This window comes from Hemibagrus wyckioides, linkage group LG16 (genome assembly GCF_019097595.1).
Source record: "Hemibagrus wyckioides isolate EC202008001 linkage group LG16, SWU_Hwy_1.0, whole genome shotgun sequence".
NCBI classification, from domain to species: Eukaryota; Metazoa; Chordata; class Actinopteri; order Siluriformes; family Bagridae; genus Hemibagrus; species Hemibagrus wyckioides.
Window position 1 is genome coordinate 2034452 of NC_080725.1, and position 16440 is coordinate 2050891.

The window sequence follows — 16440 nt, forward strand, 5'->3', positions numbered from 1 at the left end:
CAGGGGTTGGGTCGGCCCCTTAGTTCCAGTGAAAGGAACTCTTAATGCTTCAGCTTCATACCTTTTGGTATGACATGGACATTTTGGACAATTTCATGCTCCCAACTTTGTGGGAACAGTTTGGGGATGACCCCTTCCTGTTCCAACATGACTGCACACCAGTGACCAAAGCAAGGTCCATAAAGACATGGATGAGTGAGTTTGGTGTGGAGGAACTTGACTGGCCTGCACAGAGTCCTGACCTCAACCCCATAGAACACCTTTGGGATGAATTAGAGTGGAGACTGTTGGGAGCATGAAATTGTCCAAAATGTCTTGGTATGAAGCTGAAGCATTAAGAGTTCCTTTCACTGGAACTAAGGGGCCGAAAATATAATATATTATATAATATAAGGGGCTGAAAATATAAATATATTTTTGAGAGCAGTAATAGCCAACAGCCTTGCCATTTACAAAGTTAATGAGATTTCATTATTTCCTCTTTCAAATGTCGTACAGTATCTCGAGTTATTTTTAAGTGACAGAAAACTGAAAAAGTGACTGAGAAAATGATGGAATGTAAACACACAGTTTGAGGGAAATATAGCTTGTGTTCCCCATGTTGCTGGTCTTTATATTAAACTTGAAAGTGAACACAATATCTGAAAACAATATATAAACTTATCTTTGAACATGGCATTGTGTATAAACAAAATATTCTTGTTTTTTTGTTGTTTTTGGAATAATGTTCATCAGCAATTTTGCACTCATATCATACGTTTTTTTAGCCAATATCAAAACATAAACAATAATAATAAATATAAAGCCAGTTTCATTTAAAAAAAAAAAAGTTAACTATAATAATATATACATTAATCAATGTACACTTTGCATAGGAGTGTCAAAGGCATACAACTCGGCAAGTCAAGACTCATTTTTATGGATTATATTACCTTAATAAACATTATATATCCATAACTCACAATTTAAAAAGGAATACAGCCATTTGTAAAGAAGTGCTTTAAACTGATGTTAAATGGTGAATTGAAGCTGCACAGGAATGATGAGTAAGTTTGGCTCTTTAGGGAAGATGTGACCCGTAAATAAAGCACATTTATATTTCTATATTATAAAAAAGCACCATGAAATACCCTTATAAGACCACAGGCGTGCTGATATCAAGCCTACTGATGGTGTTCTCCTTCCAAATGAGAGCTGCTGTTTTCTTTGGTATGTGAGAGAGGCAGTGTTACTTTACTGCAGTGTAATGTGCAGCTTCATGTGCAGCTTCTGTCCTAGCTCACCTGAGAGGTAGTCTCTGTCCCTGTTGTTCCCTAACTGCTGCAGCTCTGAGTGATCATAGACTGGAGAACTGCTGATCTTCAAAATATAAAACCCTGGAAAAGCTTTCTCAGGCATGCAGTGCAGGTAGCTGAGCTCCTCATGCTGCCGCAGTTGGAAGATCTTGTCCTGATTTCCCTCTGTGATGTTATAAGTGACGTGATGAATGAGAGGCCTGAGGGCAGGCACCAGCTCAAGGATATGGTCTTTGTGGGTGCAATGGGATATGTTGAGTACCAGTAGCAGGGGCTGCTCCATGTCCACACTGTCCAGGCTGACTGGAACGTCCTTCACAGGCTACAAACGAGTAAAGTAATATGAGTTGCTCTGAAGATCTCAATGAAAAATTAAACATTTATTAGAAACGTTGCCTTACGGATTTTTTTTTTATTTGTCTATAGCTTTGTCAACCTAAACAGTTTCAGTGAGCCTGCACCCACTGCAGGCCTCAGACTCGTGTTCTTGTCTGACAAGAGTGGAACCCGATGTGGTCTTCTGCTGTTGTAGCCCATCTACCTGAAGGTTCAACATGTTACTGTAACCTTCCTGACCTTATGGGGCTGTGATAGCTTAGTTGTTAAGGTGCTGGACTACTGGTCAGAAGGTTGTGGGTTTGAATCCCAGGTCCACCAAGTTGCCAATGCTGGACCCCTGAGCAAGGCTCTTAACCCTCCATTACTCAGTTGTTCAAAATGAAATAAATTGTAAGTCACTCTGGATAAGGATGTCCTGCCAGAAAAATCTTTTTTTGCATGATTCTGTGTAAACACTAGAGGAAAGAGATCAGCAGTTTCTGAAATACTCAGACCGGCCCATCTGGCACCAGCAATGATGCCACAAAAGCCAAAAATCTTTTTCTACATTTGACTAATTTTAATGTTGATTGAATGATGGAATCATTCCATGAATGAGTAGGCATGTTTCTCTTAAAGTGGCCAGTGAGTGTATATCAAGTACTAAACAGATAAATAGATTCATCACATTTTGTATTTTTTTGCTTGTTATCGTTTTGTTGGTTTGTTTGTCAAAATTATTTTTTATTTACTATACAGTAGCACCCTGACTTGAACGTTTTGTAGGGTTGCAACCCTGAACTGAAATGCACATAGAATTTGGATTATATGTCATTCGTAGCTTCTTATTAAGAGTGAAACATTATTACTACATTTTGCCCGAGCTGTGTTTATTTCTCTATGGTGCCACCTAGTGGAATAAGCTCTTACTTAGAAGACATACAGTCCATAGGACAATTTTAATTTACAATACTGATTTTGATTAACATCAAAATCAAAAAAGTAATTCTCGCTTCTTTTACCTCCTCTGGCTCTGTTTGATGGACGGTGTGTCTCTTCCTGATTCCTCTCTTATGTGGACTGTTGACCTTGCAATCATTGCAGCCTTCAGGAGAGAGGCTGTTTTCCTCTGCCACTCCAGCAGCACTGACAGATGCCAGCTGACCCTTCCCAAAGCCCAGGCCTGAGACACAGTGCCTGTACACACACACACACACACACACACACACACATCCTCAACATCCTCAACATGTATGTTCAGACTACAGAGTAATGGTATTACAAGAGGTCACAACTTCACAAGTATCATTAGCATACAACGTAGAGAGACTTTTCAGCATTCATCACTGTAAACACTGTATTTTACTTTCCTAATAAAATCACCCCAAACCTGAAGCCCTTAGCATGCCACATGTCATCCTCACCCTTGGCCAACCCTATAGTATCCAGGAGGACAGCCACATTTGTAGCCTCCTTGGGTGTTGGAGCAACCATAGCTGCAGGGGTTTTTGAAGGAGGTACATTCATCCACATCCTGGCAGCTGCTGGAGAGCTGCTCGAAGTTGAATCCAGGAGGACAACCACACTTGAAGCTGCCCAGTGTGTTGTAACATGACGCAGTGCCACAGGTGCCAGGAGTGGAGCACTCGTTCTCATCTACAGCACAGACAGTTAAGCTTTAAAGAGAGCTGTGTAAATGTGGTTTTAACGTTTTAGGTGTTCTTTTAATGGTTGTTGTGTGAAATATAGACATTGCATGAATTGTTTCTTAACTGACTGCCCCATAGATGGTGCTGTTGTCCCACAAATTACAACTATGTACCGTTATAAACAACTGCTTGCAATAAAAAAACAAATGCCTGTACTAAAGCATGTTTACAACATTATCACTGTTGGCAAGATACTCACATTAAACACACAATGGAAAGTTGAATGGAAATATACTGCTCAAAAAAATTAATGGAACACTTAGTCATCATGGAATTACGCCAAGGCAATTAAACTGGGATTTCAATCTGTCTAGCTGATTTATTAGGAATAAGTTTCACCTGGTTCGGTGCAAATGAAAGTGACAACAGGTTCACTGGAGAGGCAACTGCTCTATTCTCATCATTCCTGACTGATTGTCCTGACTTGTAGCTTGAGGTTGCACCCACTCAGGTTGCACGGGTAGTCCAGCTCCTCCAGGATGGTGTGTTTCCTAGCACCATCCTTTAAAGTGAATGGAGAAGATTCCTGGAGCTGCGCTGTTACATGAGGAGAGCTGGACAGGGCTGTAGAAGGGCAAGAACCCATATCTGCTCCTTTGTACTGAGATGCCATGGGGAACATTATGCTGCCTGCCAGATCATCCAGCATGACCGGTCTGGCGGTGGGTCATTGATAGTCTGGAGAGGAGTATCCTCTATGTGCTAGCCAACGGTTCCTTTAATGCTGTTGCAGGGATGAAATTCTCAAAGCTATTGCCAGACCTTACACTGGTGCAGTGGGCCCTGGGTTCCTCCTGGTGCATGACAATGCCTCATTCAGCCAGTGTGTGGATCAAGGCATTAATGCCATTGACTGGTCCTCATGTTTCCCAGACCTGAATCCAATTGAGAACCTTTGGGATGTTGTGTATCGCAGCATCTGAAGCTGCCAAGTAGCATCACAGACTGTCCTGGAGCTGACTGATGCTCTGATCCAGTTCTGGGAGAAGATCCCCCAGGACACCATACACCAGCTCATCAAGAGCATGCTTAGACACTGGAAGTGAAATACAGGCACAATACAGAAACACAGGCACATGACCTGGTAGATCAGCCTGTAATTACATTTTTTTCTTTGATTTTCATGTTTCTGACCATTGTCACATCATGTTGTTCTCAGCAAATTACACAATATATATAAAAAAGATTTTCAACTTGAATATTTCATCAGTTAGATCTAATGTGTGATTTAAGTGTTCCCTTAACATTTTTAAGCAGCCTTTTAGAAATAAATGGATGACTTATGCACACACTGGCTCTTCACTTGTTTGTGTTACTCACCAACACACTGATTCCACTGGTAGTGCTGGGTGTAGCCTTGGGGGCAACTGCAGCGGTACCCCCCTAACATGTTGTCACAACCATACTGACATCTATGGCTGCTTTTACACTCATCAATATCTACAAAAGAGGCCAAAAAAGGGGAAGAGAAAGAAATTTAACATTAACCACATAATGAAACCTAACAGCTCCTCCTTTTCCTCTCATGGAGGTGGGAGTGTGAGCATTCAGATGAAGGTGATGAGGGAAAAAAGGGTATGTTCGTTAACATGGGAGCATATTATGTGTGGCAAAGTGCTCATGGGTCTGGTTTGAACTTTGCTTCATGTATTTATTTATTCATTTCCAGGAAGTGATTTATCCTTGATGGGGTCACTGTGGTTTAATTAATTTTTATATTTAGGGATGTATAACCAACTACATTAATTAGAAAGTACAGCCAAAAATAACTGATGGAGCAGGGACTGGTCAAAACAGGCAGGATTGGAATGTTACGTTCATACGTCCACTGCATATTACTTCAGTAAGACTCTTACCATTTAACTGAAACAAAAAGTGCCAGCAATATGCATTAAGAAATGTAAATCCTTATAATCCAATTGACCTGTTTATACACGCCATCATTCTTTCACATTACAGCTTAACGTTTTATCACACTACTGTAATAACATGGACCCATTTCAGCCTGTGATGTGGTAGTCGTGCTTCCTTTCCTGCTTCACAGATGCTCTTGTGGTTTTGTAATAGTTTCATAGAAACTTAATGAGGAACTTAAACCTTCTCTGGGAATGTAAAAGAGCCATTTTAGGTTCAAATACTTCTAGAATGGCAGTAGTTTCCATGATAACATGAGCCACTGCTGCAGTGAAATATTAATGTGAACCTGATTTCCTGGCTTGAAGAAAGTTGATGGTTTGACAGTGCAGAAGTTTCTGATATACTTAAAGAGGACTAAGCGTCTGTTGCTGCTGAACAGTTCATTGTTCATCCCACACATTTCACAGACCACAGCAGACATACAGGCAACCTAAGATGGCTTATATGTGTAGCAGCAGGTAAATGGTTCAAGGCGGCATGTAAAATGAAATTCCTATGTTCCCAATGACTTAATTTGACATAATTGTACACAATTTTGGTTTTAAGGACTCGTCTACACAACCCTAAAAATGCTCCAAAACAGATCCAGAAGGAAACAAGTTCCTCCTGGACTCAGGTGAGTTGTTTAGGAAACAGGATACGCTTGATAGAGAAGTGCCAGAGAAGAAAAATTATATATAAATTATATATATAATATTATATATATGTTCTGTCGTATCTGGCACCAAGATGTTAACAGCAGATCCTTTAAGTCCTGTAAGTTGTGAGGTGGGGCCTCCATGGATCGGACCTGTTTTTCCAGCACATCCCACAGATGCTGGATTGGATTGAGATCTGGGGAATTTGGAGGCCAAGTCAACACCTCAAACTGGTTGTTGTGATCATCAAACCATTCCTGAACCATTTCTGCTTTGTGGCACAGTGCATTATCCTGCTGAAAGAGACCACAGCCATCAGGGAATACCGTTTCCATGAAAGGGTGTACATGGTCTGCAACAATGCTTAGGTAGGTGGTACGTGTCAAAGTAACGTCCACATGGATGGCAGGACCCAAGGTTTCCCAGCAGAACATTTCCCAAAGAATGACACTGCCTCCGCCGGCTCGCCTTCTACCCATAGTGCATCCTGGTGCCATGTGTTCCCCAGGTAAGAGACGCACACGCACCCGGCCATCCACGTGATGTAAAAGAAAACGTGATTCATCAGACCAGGACACCTTCTTCCATTGCTCCATGGTCCGGTTCTGATGCTCACGTACCCATTGTTGGTGCTTTCAGTGGTGCACAGGGGTCAGCATGAGCACTCTGACTGGTCTGCGGCTATGCGGCCCCAAACGCAACAAACTGTGATGCACTGTGTATTCTGACACCTTTCTATCAGAACCAGCATTAACCTCTTCAGCAATTTGAGCAACAGTAGCTCGTCTGTTGGATCGGATCACACGGGTCAGCCTTTGCGCCCCACATGCATCAATGAGCCTTGGCCCCCCATGACCCTGTCATCGGTTCACCACTGTTCCTTCCTTGGACCACTTTTGATAGATACTGACCACTGCAGACCGGGAACACCCCACAAGAGCTGCAGTTTTGGAGATGCTCTGATCCAGTGGTCTAGCCATCACAATTTGGTCCTTCATCAAACTCGCTCAAATCCTTACGCTTGTCCATTTTTCCTGCTTCTAATACATCAACTTTGAGGACAAAATGTTGACTTGCTGCCTAATATATCCCACCCACTAACAGGGGCCATGATGAGGAGATCATCAGTCTTATTCACTTCACCTCTATATATATTCACACTTTAATGACACAGATAAGCTACACAATGTCTGTGTGTCATGTATGATAAATATTATATGATTGTATTTTGCTGACGCCTATATTAGGGGAAAGTTAAAAATAAAAGATAATAAAGACTGTTGTTGAACTCCTTAGAGATCCCAAAGCCTTTAATGTAGATTTGGTTCAGCTTTTCCTAGAAACTGTTTGGCTATAATGTTTGGCTGAATTCTTCTGTCACATGCTTTTAATGTTCAGTTGAATTCAGTTCATGGTTTCAGGGTTCATGAGCGTGAGAAACTGTCAGAACTAATGTGACTGCACAGATGTTTAACACTTCCGAAACACATGAGTAGCACTTTGAAATACTGACCTGCACTTGCTAATGTGATTCACCAACCTGGTCTATTTCTCTCGTTATCAGGCTGGCTCTACTGAGACTCTGCTGTGAGTATTGAATAGAGCTTTTTCATAATTTCAGATTCGGTGTAATAGACAATATCATAGTTGGAAATTCATTAAAGTAATTATACAAATTAATGAGGATATTAACCTTAAGAGTCAAGAGGTTCACCTTAAACAGTGTGTGCATGGCTGAAGCAAAAAATACAACTTGTCACATAACTGACGGTAATCACACTCATTCTTTGGTAGTGAAGCTACATGTGAGGAAGTCTGCTATAATCAAAAGAGACATTTATATAGATTGAAGCATAACTTGTCTCTTTTTGAGCAACTGATCTTGTAATTGAATGCAGCTTTGTTTATCCTTACTATGATTTCTGTTATGTGCAATCCAGGAGGGAGAAAAGGTCTTAAAAAGCACTTTTGTTCCTTTTTTGTTTCAAGGGACTGTCTGCATTATTATTGTATTTGTGCATCATTAAGAAGATTAATTTTTCATTTCATTTCCTGTGTTTCTGCCTTTTAGCCATGTTATGCGACAACTGAGACATTTATCTTAGCAGAAAGTGTTGCTATGTTTAGCAAAAGTTGTGTAGTTGTGATTTCTCAATATCTATACTGACAGAGCATTTTCCTAAAAACACCCTGCTGGGATCCTTTATACAACTGAACATGTGTAGGAGATATTTAGATACCATATGGTCCCAAATATGGCGACTACACACCATACACAATATGGTTCTTACACGCGGTACCACTTCCACACACATATGTAAAAACATTACCTTGACAGTGGAGGCCTGTGGAGTCCAGACTGAATCCTTGCTGGCATTCACAGCTAAAGCTGCCTGGTGAGTTCTGGCAGACGCCCTTAGCTCCACACAGACTAGGCTCTGCAGCACACTCATTATTATCTGGGGAGGAAGAGAAAATACATAACAAACATGGCACAGGATGGTTTGTTCTTACTGTTGCTTGTTATTTTATATATTTAGTGTGGTAAAAAGTTCAATATTGTTTACTACAATGAACATATAAGATACAAGAGTGTAATTATAAGTTAAAGTTATTGGCTCTTGACCAGTTATCACAATGCACACCGATCAGGCATAACATTATGATCAGTGAGAGGTGAAGTGAATAAGACTGATGATCTCATCATGGCACCTGTTAGTGGGTGGGATATATTAGGCAGCAAGTCAACATTTTGTCCTCAAAGTTGATGTTAGAAGCAGGAAAAATGGACAAGTGTAAGGATTTGAGCGAGTTTGATGAAGGACCAAATTGTGATGGCTAGACCACTGGATCAGAGCATCTCCAAAACTGCAGCTCTTGTGGGGTGTTCCCGGTCTGCAGTGGTCAGTATCTATCAAAAGTGGTCCAAGGAAGGAACAGTGGTGAACCGGAGACAGGGTCACGGGCGGCCAAGGCTCATTGATGCACGTGGGGAGTGAAAGCTGACCCGTGTGATCCGATCCAACAGACGAGCTACTGTTACTCGAATTGCTGAAGAAGTTAATGCTGGTTCTGATAGAAAGGGGTCAGAATACACAGTGCACCACAGTTTGTTGCGTTTGGGGCCGCATAGCCGCAGACCAGTCAGGGTGCCCATTCTGACCCCTGTGCACCACTGAAAGTGGCAACAATGGGTATGTGAGCATCAGAACTGGACCATGGAGCAATGGAAGAAGGTGTCCTGGTCTGATGAATCACGTTTTCTTTTACATCACGTGGATGGCCGGGTGCGTCTCTTACCTGGGGAACACATGGCACCAGGATGCACTATGGGAAGGAGCCGAGCCGGCTGAGGCAGTGTCATGCTTTGGGAAATGTTCTGCTGGGAAACCTTGGGTCCTGCCATCCATGTGGATGTTACTTTGACATGTACCACCTACCTAAGCATTGTTACAGACCATGTACACCCTTTCATGGAAACGGTATTCCCTGATGGCTGTGGTCTCTTTCAGCAGGATAATGCACCGTGCCACAAAGCAGGAATGGTTCAGGAATGGTTTGATGATCACAACAACCAGTTTGAGGTTTTGACTTGGCCTCCAAATTCCCCAGATCTCAATCCAATCCAGAATCTGTGGGATGTGCTGGACAAACAAGTCTGATCCAAGAATCTGCTGCTAACATCTTGGTGCCAGATACCACAGCACACCTTTAGGAATCTAGTGGAGTCCATGCCTCGACAGGTCAGGGCTGTTTTGCCCACAAAAGGGGGACCAACAAAATATTTGACAGGTGGTCATAAAGTTATGCCTGATCGGTGCAAATTGCAACTCTTTTGTACTCTCAGTAGAAAAATTCAGATTACGTTTGTATGCATATATTTGTCTTACCCATACAGGCAGTGTGGTGTTGTGTAAAGCCTGGAGGACATTTGCAAGCGAATCCACCGATGGTGTTAATACACATAAACTGGCAATTGTGCCTCTTCAACTGGCATTCGTCCAAATCTTCAAAGCATGAAAATAAAAAATAATTCTTAAAATCAACCAGCGCATCATTTTCTCTTTCAAATAATGTGTTGTATGAATGACTTCATACATTTATTTATCCGAGACTGTTCTGTGCAGTTTAGTGCAGTAACCAGCGCCAAACACTCCCTGTATTTCCTCATCAGTCACATTGTACACTTCTGGGAAGATTCTGGTCCACTTCCACAGAAAACAGCTTGAACCCTGTGGCTGTATTTCTTTCCTTTCTTTTTTGCATTATTAAAGAGCTCCTTAGTAGGGCTTCTTTATTATCATCAAATTGAGGTTGTAGTTACGTAGTTAATTTACACCAAAATTGTTTGGTCTAAAATGTATCTGCTCATTTACTTCAGACTCCAATGTTTGCATGCAATCTCTGTGCTTGAGCTTCGATTTGGAAATCATTGAGGTTTTGATATCAGGCAAATTTTATTATGAGCCAAAACCTTCACCTTAAATTCATTCTGTGGCTCTAGAAGCTGTGTTAATATCAAAGTTTATATTGGAGACCATATTAATAAAACAAAATATATTTAAACCTGACATAATAAAGAAAAAAATACATGTATTATGTTACAAATCAAGTCAGATATTGGCCTTGTAATAGCATAGAGGATTGTCCTCTGTTATGAGAGGAAAGGCCAGACTTGGGACAATGGTTACTGTAATGATGACTGCTCTGTCATCATGCTGCAATAAAAACTAATCAGGTATCAACTGTTTAATGTTGCCAATTAGGACGCTATTTCAATTACTAAGGTGAAGGACATACAGGATTCATAGACACAGTCACTGCTACACCTTACTCCTTACCTTACCCTACACCCTTAGTGTATAGGACACTTCCATTATTAAAATATTAGAAAACCTGCTAGAAGATCACCTTTACATGTTCTGCCATCCTCTTGCAAGATATAGCCACGTGGACAGGAGCACATGTAGCTGCCCTCTGTGTTCTTGCAGATGAAGTTGCATGGCTTTGGGGACATTAGACACTCATCCAAATCTTAAAATATCAAAGATATATAATTGATAAGGTAGTTTAAGGCAGTACTAAAATTTCTGAGGGTAAAAGAAGAAAGAAGGTAATATTTTAGTGTTTTCTATTTGCATTTGGTGTTTCTGTAAATGAAAGCGACTTACCAACACAAGCAGTGCCTGTTATGGTGACCGTGTAGCCTGGACTGCAGTGACACTTAAAGGAACCCACAGTATTGACACACTGGCCATTCTTACACACGTCTGGTATGACCTTACATTCATCTATATCTGCGCATATAAAAGTGTACCATTAGCATCTGTGATGTTCAGAGGTTATGTCTACAAAGATTAGCTGTACTCACTCCACATCTGACATTCTGTATTAATGGACACATCTTCAGGTCTTGTGAAGTAGTGTGTATAAGTAGCTTATAACAGCTTATTAACATACACCGATCAGACATAACATTATAACCACCTGTCTAATATTGTAATGGCCCCCCTTTTGCTGCCCAAACAGCCCTGACCCGTCCTGCACTGTGTATTCTGACACCTTTCTATCAGAACCAGCATTAACTTCTTCAGCAATCTGAGCAACAGTAGCTCATCTGTTGGATCGTCTGTTGGATGCTCTGATCCAGTGGTCTAGCCATCACAATTTGGTCCTTCATCAAACTCGCTCAAATCCTTACACTTGTCCATTTTTCCTGCTTCTAACATCAGCTTTGAGGACAAAATATTGACTTGCCGCCTAATATATCCCACCCACTAACAGGTGCCATGATGAGGAGATCATTAGTCTTATTCACTTCACCTGTCTGTGGTCATAATGTTATGGCTGATCGTTGTATATGAAAAAATAAACTTATATATTATAATGTCAGAAAATGCTCTAAAGTCTTGGTACAAATAGCTGTAAAGGAGAAATCAAGAAAAATTCATTATCGCCATTAAGGAACTGCATGCAATGAAATGAAAAGAATGTCTTGGGACAAACAGACCTGTGCCATCTGTGGCATAGCCGGGCCCGTGTGGACACAGTTTCTTGTATTTGACAGTGCCTGGCAGAGGACAGAGCTCGCACTGGTTCCCCCAGCCACGTCCACGGTCGCAGCAGCACTGGGATTTGGTGCTGGGTATTCTGCTGCTGGAGGACATCTGGCACATGGTCTGCAACACCTCAGTGAAACAGAATCCTAGTCTGTAGTCTAGGAAAAGTCATAATGAGATAAGATATGCAGTTATATTTCACTGTGAAAGATTGAATAGTTTTATATGTGCTTTTACGAGTGCATAAATAATGAAGGCAAATGAATAAGCTTATATATTACTAGTGAATATTTTGGACTTTTGGAATATATATATGTATATTTGTAAACAAAGGTTTCTGGTTATATTTTGTTTGGATATACAATATGGTAGTACATTAAATATATCAGATCCATTGCTGAAACAAGGTCTTAATTATTGCTTTAAAAACAAAACTCTAAAATGTTGACTGATAAACAACATAAATGCACTCACATCAGAACAAACACAAAAGGCAATCATTTCAGAACTATTAAAATGAATGCATACACCGATCAGGTACAACATTATGACCACCTGTCTAATATTGTGTTGGTCTCCCTTTTGCTGCCTGAACAGCCCTGACCCGTCCTGCACTGTGTATTCTGACACCTTTCTGTCAGAACCAGCATTGACTTCTTCAGTAATTTAAGCAACAGTAGCTCATCTGTTGGATCGGATCACACGGGTCAGCCTTCTCTCCAAAATGTTCACTTGCTGCCTAATATATCCCACCCACTAACAGGTGCCATGATGAGGAGATCATCAGTCTTATTCACTTCACCTGTCAGTACTCATAATGTTATGCCTGATGTACATGCATCCTAAAATACACATTGCTCCTCATTTCTTTTTTTTATTTTATTTCTTCTTGTAAAACAGAAAAAGCTTACCAAGGCATTGAGTGTGTGTAGAATCAGACTGGAAGCCTTCTCCACACTCACACATGTAGCTGCCTAAAGTGTTCACACAGCGGCCATTCTCACAAATACCTGGCTTAGTGCGGCACTCGTTCTCATCTAGTGGCGGAGAGAGACAAAAAGTAAGAGGTCAATTTACATACTTGAGTATATATCCACTTAGTAGTATGTAAATGGTATCATTGTCACTTAACAGAGGAGAAACAAGAGTTCTGACCATGACACACTTCTTCATCCATCTTGCGCACCATTCCAATGGGACACACGCACATGAAGGTTCCGATGAGGTTCTTACAGTTCATACCCCTGGCATCACAGTCATGTAGACCCTCTGCACACTCATTCAGGTCTGCAGGGTGAAAGAGAGAAAAGTGAGTCAAAGCAGCAAGGACTAGAGTGTTGGTGTTAGAAGAGTTAAAAGGCAGCTTCTAAAATCAAACACTTTACATCAGGTCCAATTTTGACTCCATATGACCCTAGGTATGAGTTGTCTTACCCTGACACATTCTCCCATCATCTCGGAGTGTGTAGCCAGATGGGCAGGAGCACTCGTATCCCCCAAATGTATTGATGCAGCGGAACGCACAGAGCAAAGGGTTCTGCGCACATTCATTTATATCTGTACCACAGAAAAGATCAGTCACTCGAATCAAGCAGCACAAAACTCAGCAGTGTATTGTGGAAAAATACAAATGCATTCCAACGGACGAATGAAAAGTGTCTCACCTTCACATGTCATCATTGGCCCTGGCTCAAACCCTTCCTCACAGTTGCATTCAAAGCTTCCTATCACATTAGCGCAAGATCCGTTTCCACATGGATTCCCCACTGCACACTCATCGACATCTGCATGAACAGAACGAATGTGCAAAAGCCAAATAGAATCCAAATGCTAGTTCCTGATGAGTGCATTGAGAAAAAAACTGGCTGCAAAATAGTCTGATTTCTATTTTTATTAGAAGCTAAAGACATAAAACAGCAGCGTAAAATCTTGTCCGTCACATGTGAAATCATATAAAATAACTATAGTCATGTAATTGAGAAATAAAGAGATGGTAATTGCAGTAGTCCCAGTTTACATGATAATGGAATGCCATGTGCAGCTGACCTGTGTTAGCCCTTGACTGGTCAATGTTGTGCCAGTGTGTCATTATCAAGTCGTGTCAGGCTTTTTATCGTTAGGTCCAAGCCTTGATTCCAAAATTGTAGTTCTGGGTTTTGGCTTTAGTTTTCTTGTCTCATTTTTTATTATAAATTTCCCTGTTTTAAGCTTGCCTGAGTTCTGACCTTTGGCAAACCCTCTACTCATCACGTTACAGTAGTTTTATTGCCGAGCTTAGGAAAAAAAAGCAGACGAATGCTTCCTCACCAATACAATGCATTCCAGTGTAATTGAGTGTGTAGCCTGTGGAACACTCGCAGCGGAAAGAGCCATCGGTGTTGATGCAGTGGCCATTGTGACAGATGCCTGGGTTCTCCACACATTCGTTCAGATCTGCCATCATCCAGTGGACACAGAGAGAGAGAGAAAAAAGAGAGATATAGTTTCAATTCCAAATTTTGAAAAGTAATGAACATACTAAGCATTTCTATACCATACCACCTTTCTATTCCATTCTATCTACAGGAAGGTTGAGCATGTCACTTCAAACCTGTATTTTTTTTTTAACTGTCAAGGTCCGCTTCAGACAAATAGCTGCCAAGATCCACACTATTGAACTGGTATAGAGAATTTCTTGAATTTCTAGAGAATCATATTTATAAGAGTAGATTTTTTTGCACATAAGATTCATTTTTACATTATTATTATTATTATTATTATTATTATTATTAGTTTAATTTTCTACATGTGAATATTAGGGAGCTAGACACACTCCAAAGAGCTATCACGGAACATCCAAACTGCAGTTTGACAAGAATGTGACAGGTATTTGCATAAAAACAAGGGTTTACTAACCACCATGTAAAGCATGGGAATAGCTTAACCAGTTCTGATGTGGTATGGTGGTTTTGTCCATCATGTTAGCGCAGCTCTGTCAGAAGCTGAGCTGGGCAAAATGCAAAATCTACAAAATATGGATCGCTAACCAGACAGCCAAATGTCTGAAATTAAAGCTTTTCTGCTGTACACACAAAAACAACATTAAGTCTATAAGAAGATACACATATATATGTACACTGATCAGGCATAACACTGTGAGCAGTGAGAGGTGAAGTGAATAAGACTGATGATCTCCTCATCATGGCACCTGTTAGTGGGTGGGACTGGCTAGCTGTTAAACTAAGAATTGACTATAAATTAGCACTAATTACGTACAAGGCTCTAAATGGTTTAGCTCCCACGTATCTAGCCAGTCTACAATCCAAGGAGCTACATCTCCTTCTGGATTTTTTTTTTTTTTTTGGAAAAGGTCACTTCCTTACCAATGATTGTATCCCCAATTCCTGGAATGATTCCATAACCAAAAGGACACAGGTCCTGAAATCCAGCTATAACAGAAAAAAGAAATGACATGAAGAGATGCTTCAGGTAAATTTGTGAAATTAATACAAAACAGATATGTGTAGAGAAAAGGCACCGTCATGCTCTTTAGGGCAGAGCTCACAGGGGTAGCCCCAGCCCTCATTGGACATGGTGCTACAGCAGCATTTGTCTTTGGTGGTGTTGAATGCCTGAGGGTTGGAGCATTTTCCATTCTCAAAGCGAGTGAAGCAAAAACTCTGTCTTGTGTCTAAAAAAAATTTATAAAAGAGTATAAATTGCAATGCTGTTTACATTCGGGGCAAATTACTCTGATTTACTGATAAAGCTTATGATTTGAAAATTTAGTAAGTTATTTATGTATGTAAAAATGTATTAAGTTATTAATACATTTTAATCAATCAATTAATAATAACTTTTTATATTTTTTATATTTTGTACGCTTTAATACCTGAGCCACCAGTGAGATTATTCTTACAACCATTAGAACATATTTTGTCTTGTTTATCCAGGTATTTAAATATAAAGTCTAAATTAGCTCGATTAATCTTGTGCTGTATGGTATGTGTAGCGCATTATATTCATACAGTGAACAGTAGATAAATATTTGTGTTCGAAAACTCTCATAAAACACTGTCATGTTGCCATCATCTATGTAAATCAGAGAAGATTTACCGTAACAGCGTCGTCCATTTTCGGAGAGAACAAAGCCTGGTTTGCACACACACTCAAAGCTGCCTGGGTTGTTGTAGCAGGAGCCAAACAGACAGATGTTGGGGTCCTCTTCACACTCATTCTCATCTGACAGGGTTAGAAGTTAGAGCAGATAGTCATCAGAAGCAAAAAGAAAAGCTTTTTAGATTACTGCTACAGAACAAGAGCTCTCCTCTTTTCTTAGTGTAAACTGAGAAAGTGAAATACACAAAGGTTTACACAAATTAAATGATCTAATAGAGTCCAGAGTCATCTGATTACACACTGTTGGCATAGAATAGATACAGCAGGGCCAGCTTGGATTACAGAATGCTTAATAATGTTCAAGGAAACACATGCAAACAAATACTTTTAAGGAGAATTATTGAAT

The 16440-nt window shown here is 40.5% G+C and overlaps 1 protein-coding gene across 1 annotated transcript in view; it reads right to left on the reverse strand.

Moving 5' to 3' along the window:
• Positions 1-108: 108 nt before the first annotated feature.
• The window catches only part of LOC131367302 (fibrillin-2-like), a 58785-nt gene continuing 42453 nt past the window's right edge, over positions 109-16440 (reverse strand). Inside the window, exons 49-65 of the mRNA XM_058412637.1 lie at positions 16032-16157; positions 15454-15606; positions 15299-15364; positions 14244-14369; positions 13601-13720; positions 13371-13493; positions 13092-13223; positions 12848-12973; positions 11888-12094; positions 11049-11174; positions 10789-10911; positions 9768-9884; positions 8208-8336; positions 4643-4762; positions 3038-3269; positions 2636-2810; positions 109-1617 (exon numbers count right to left, since the gene is read on the reverse strand). Of these exons, the coding sequence (XP_058268620.1) occupies positions 1234-1617; positions 2636-2810; positions 3038-3269; positions 4643-4762; positions 8208-8336; positions 9768-9884; positions 10789-10911; positions 11049-11174; positions 11888-12094; positions 12848-12973; positions 13092-13223; positions 13371-13493; positions 13601-13720; positions 14244-14369; positions 15299-15364; positions 15454-15606; positions 16032-16157 (2585 nt within the window). The 3' untranslated portion in view covers positions 109-1233. The remainder of the gene's footprint in view (positions 1618-2635; positions 2811-3037; positions 3270-4642; positions 4763-8207; positions 8337-9767; positions 9885-10788; positions 10912-11048; positions 11175-11887; positions 12095-12847; positions 12974-13091; positions 13224-13370; positions 13494-13600; positions 13721-14243; positions 14370-15298; positions 15365-15453; positions 15607-16031; positions 16158-16440) is intronic.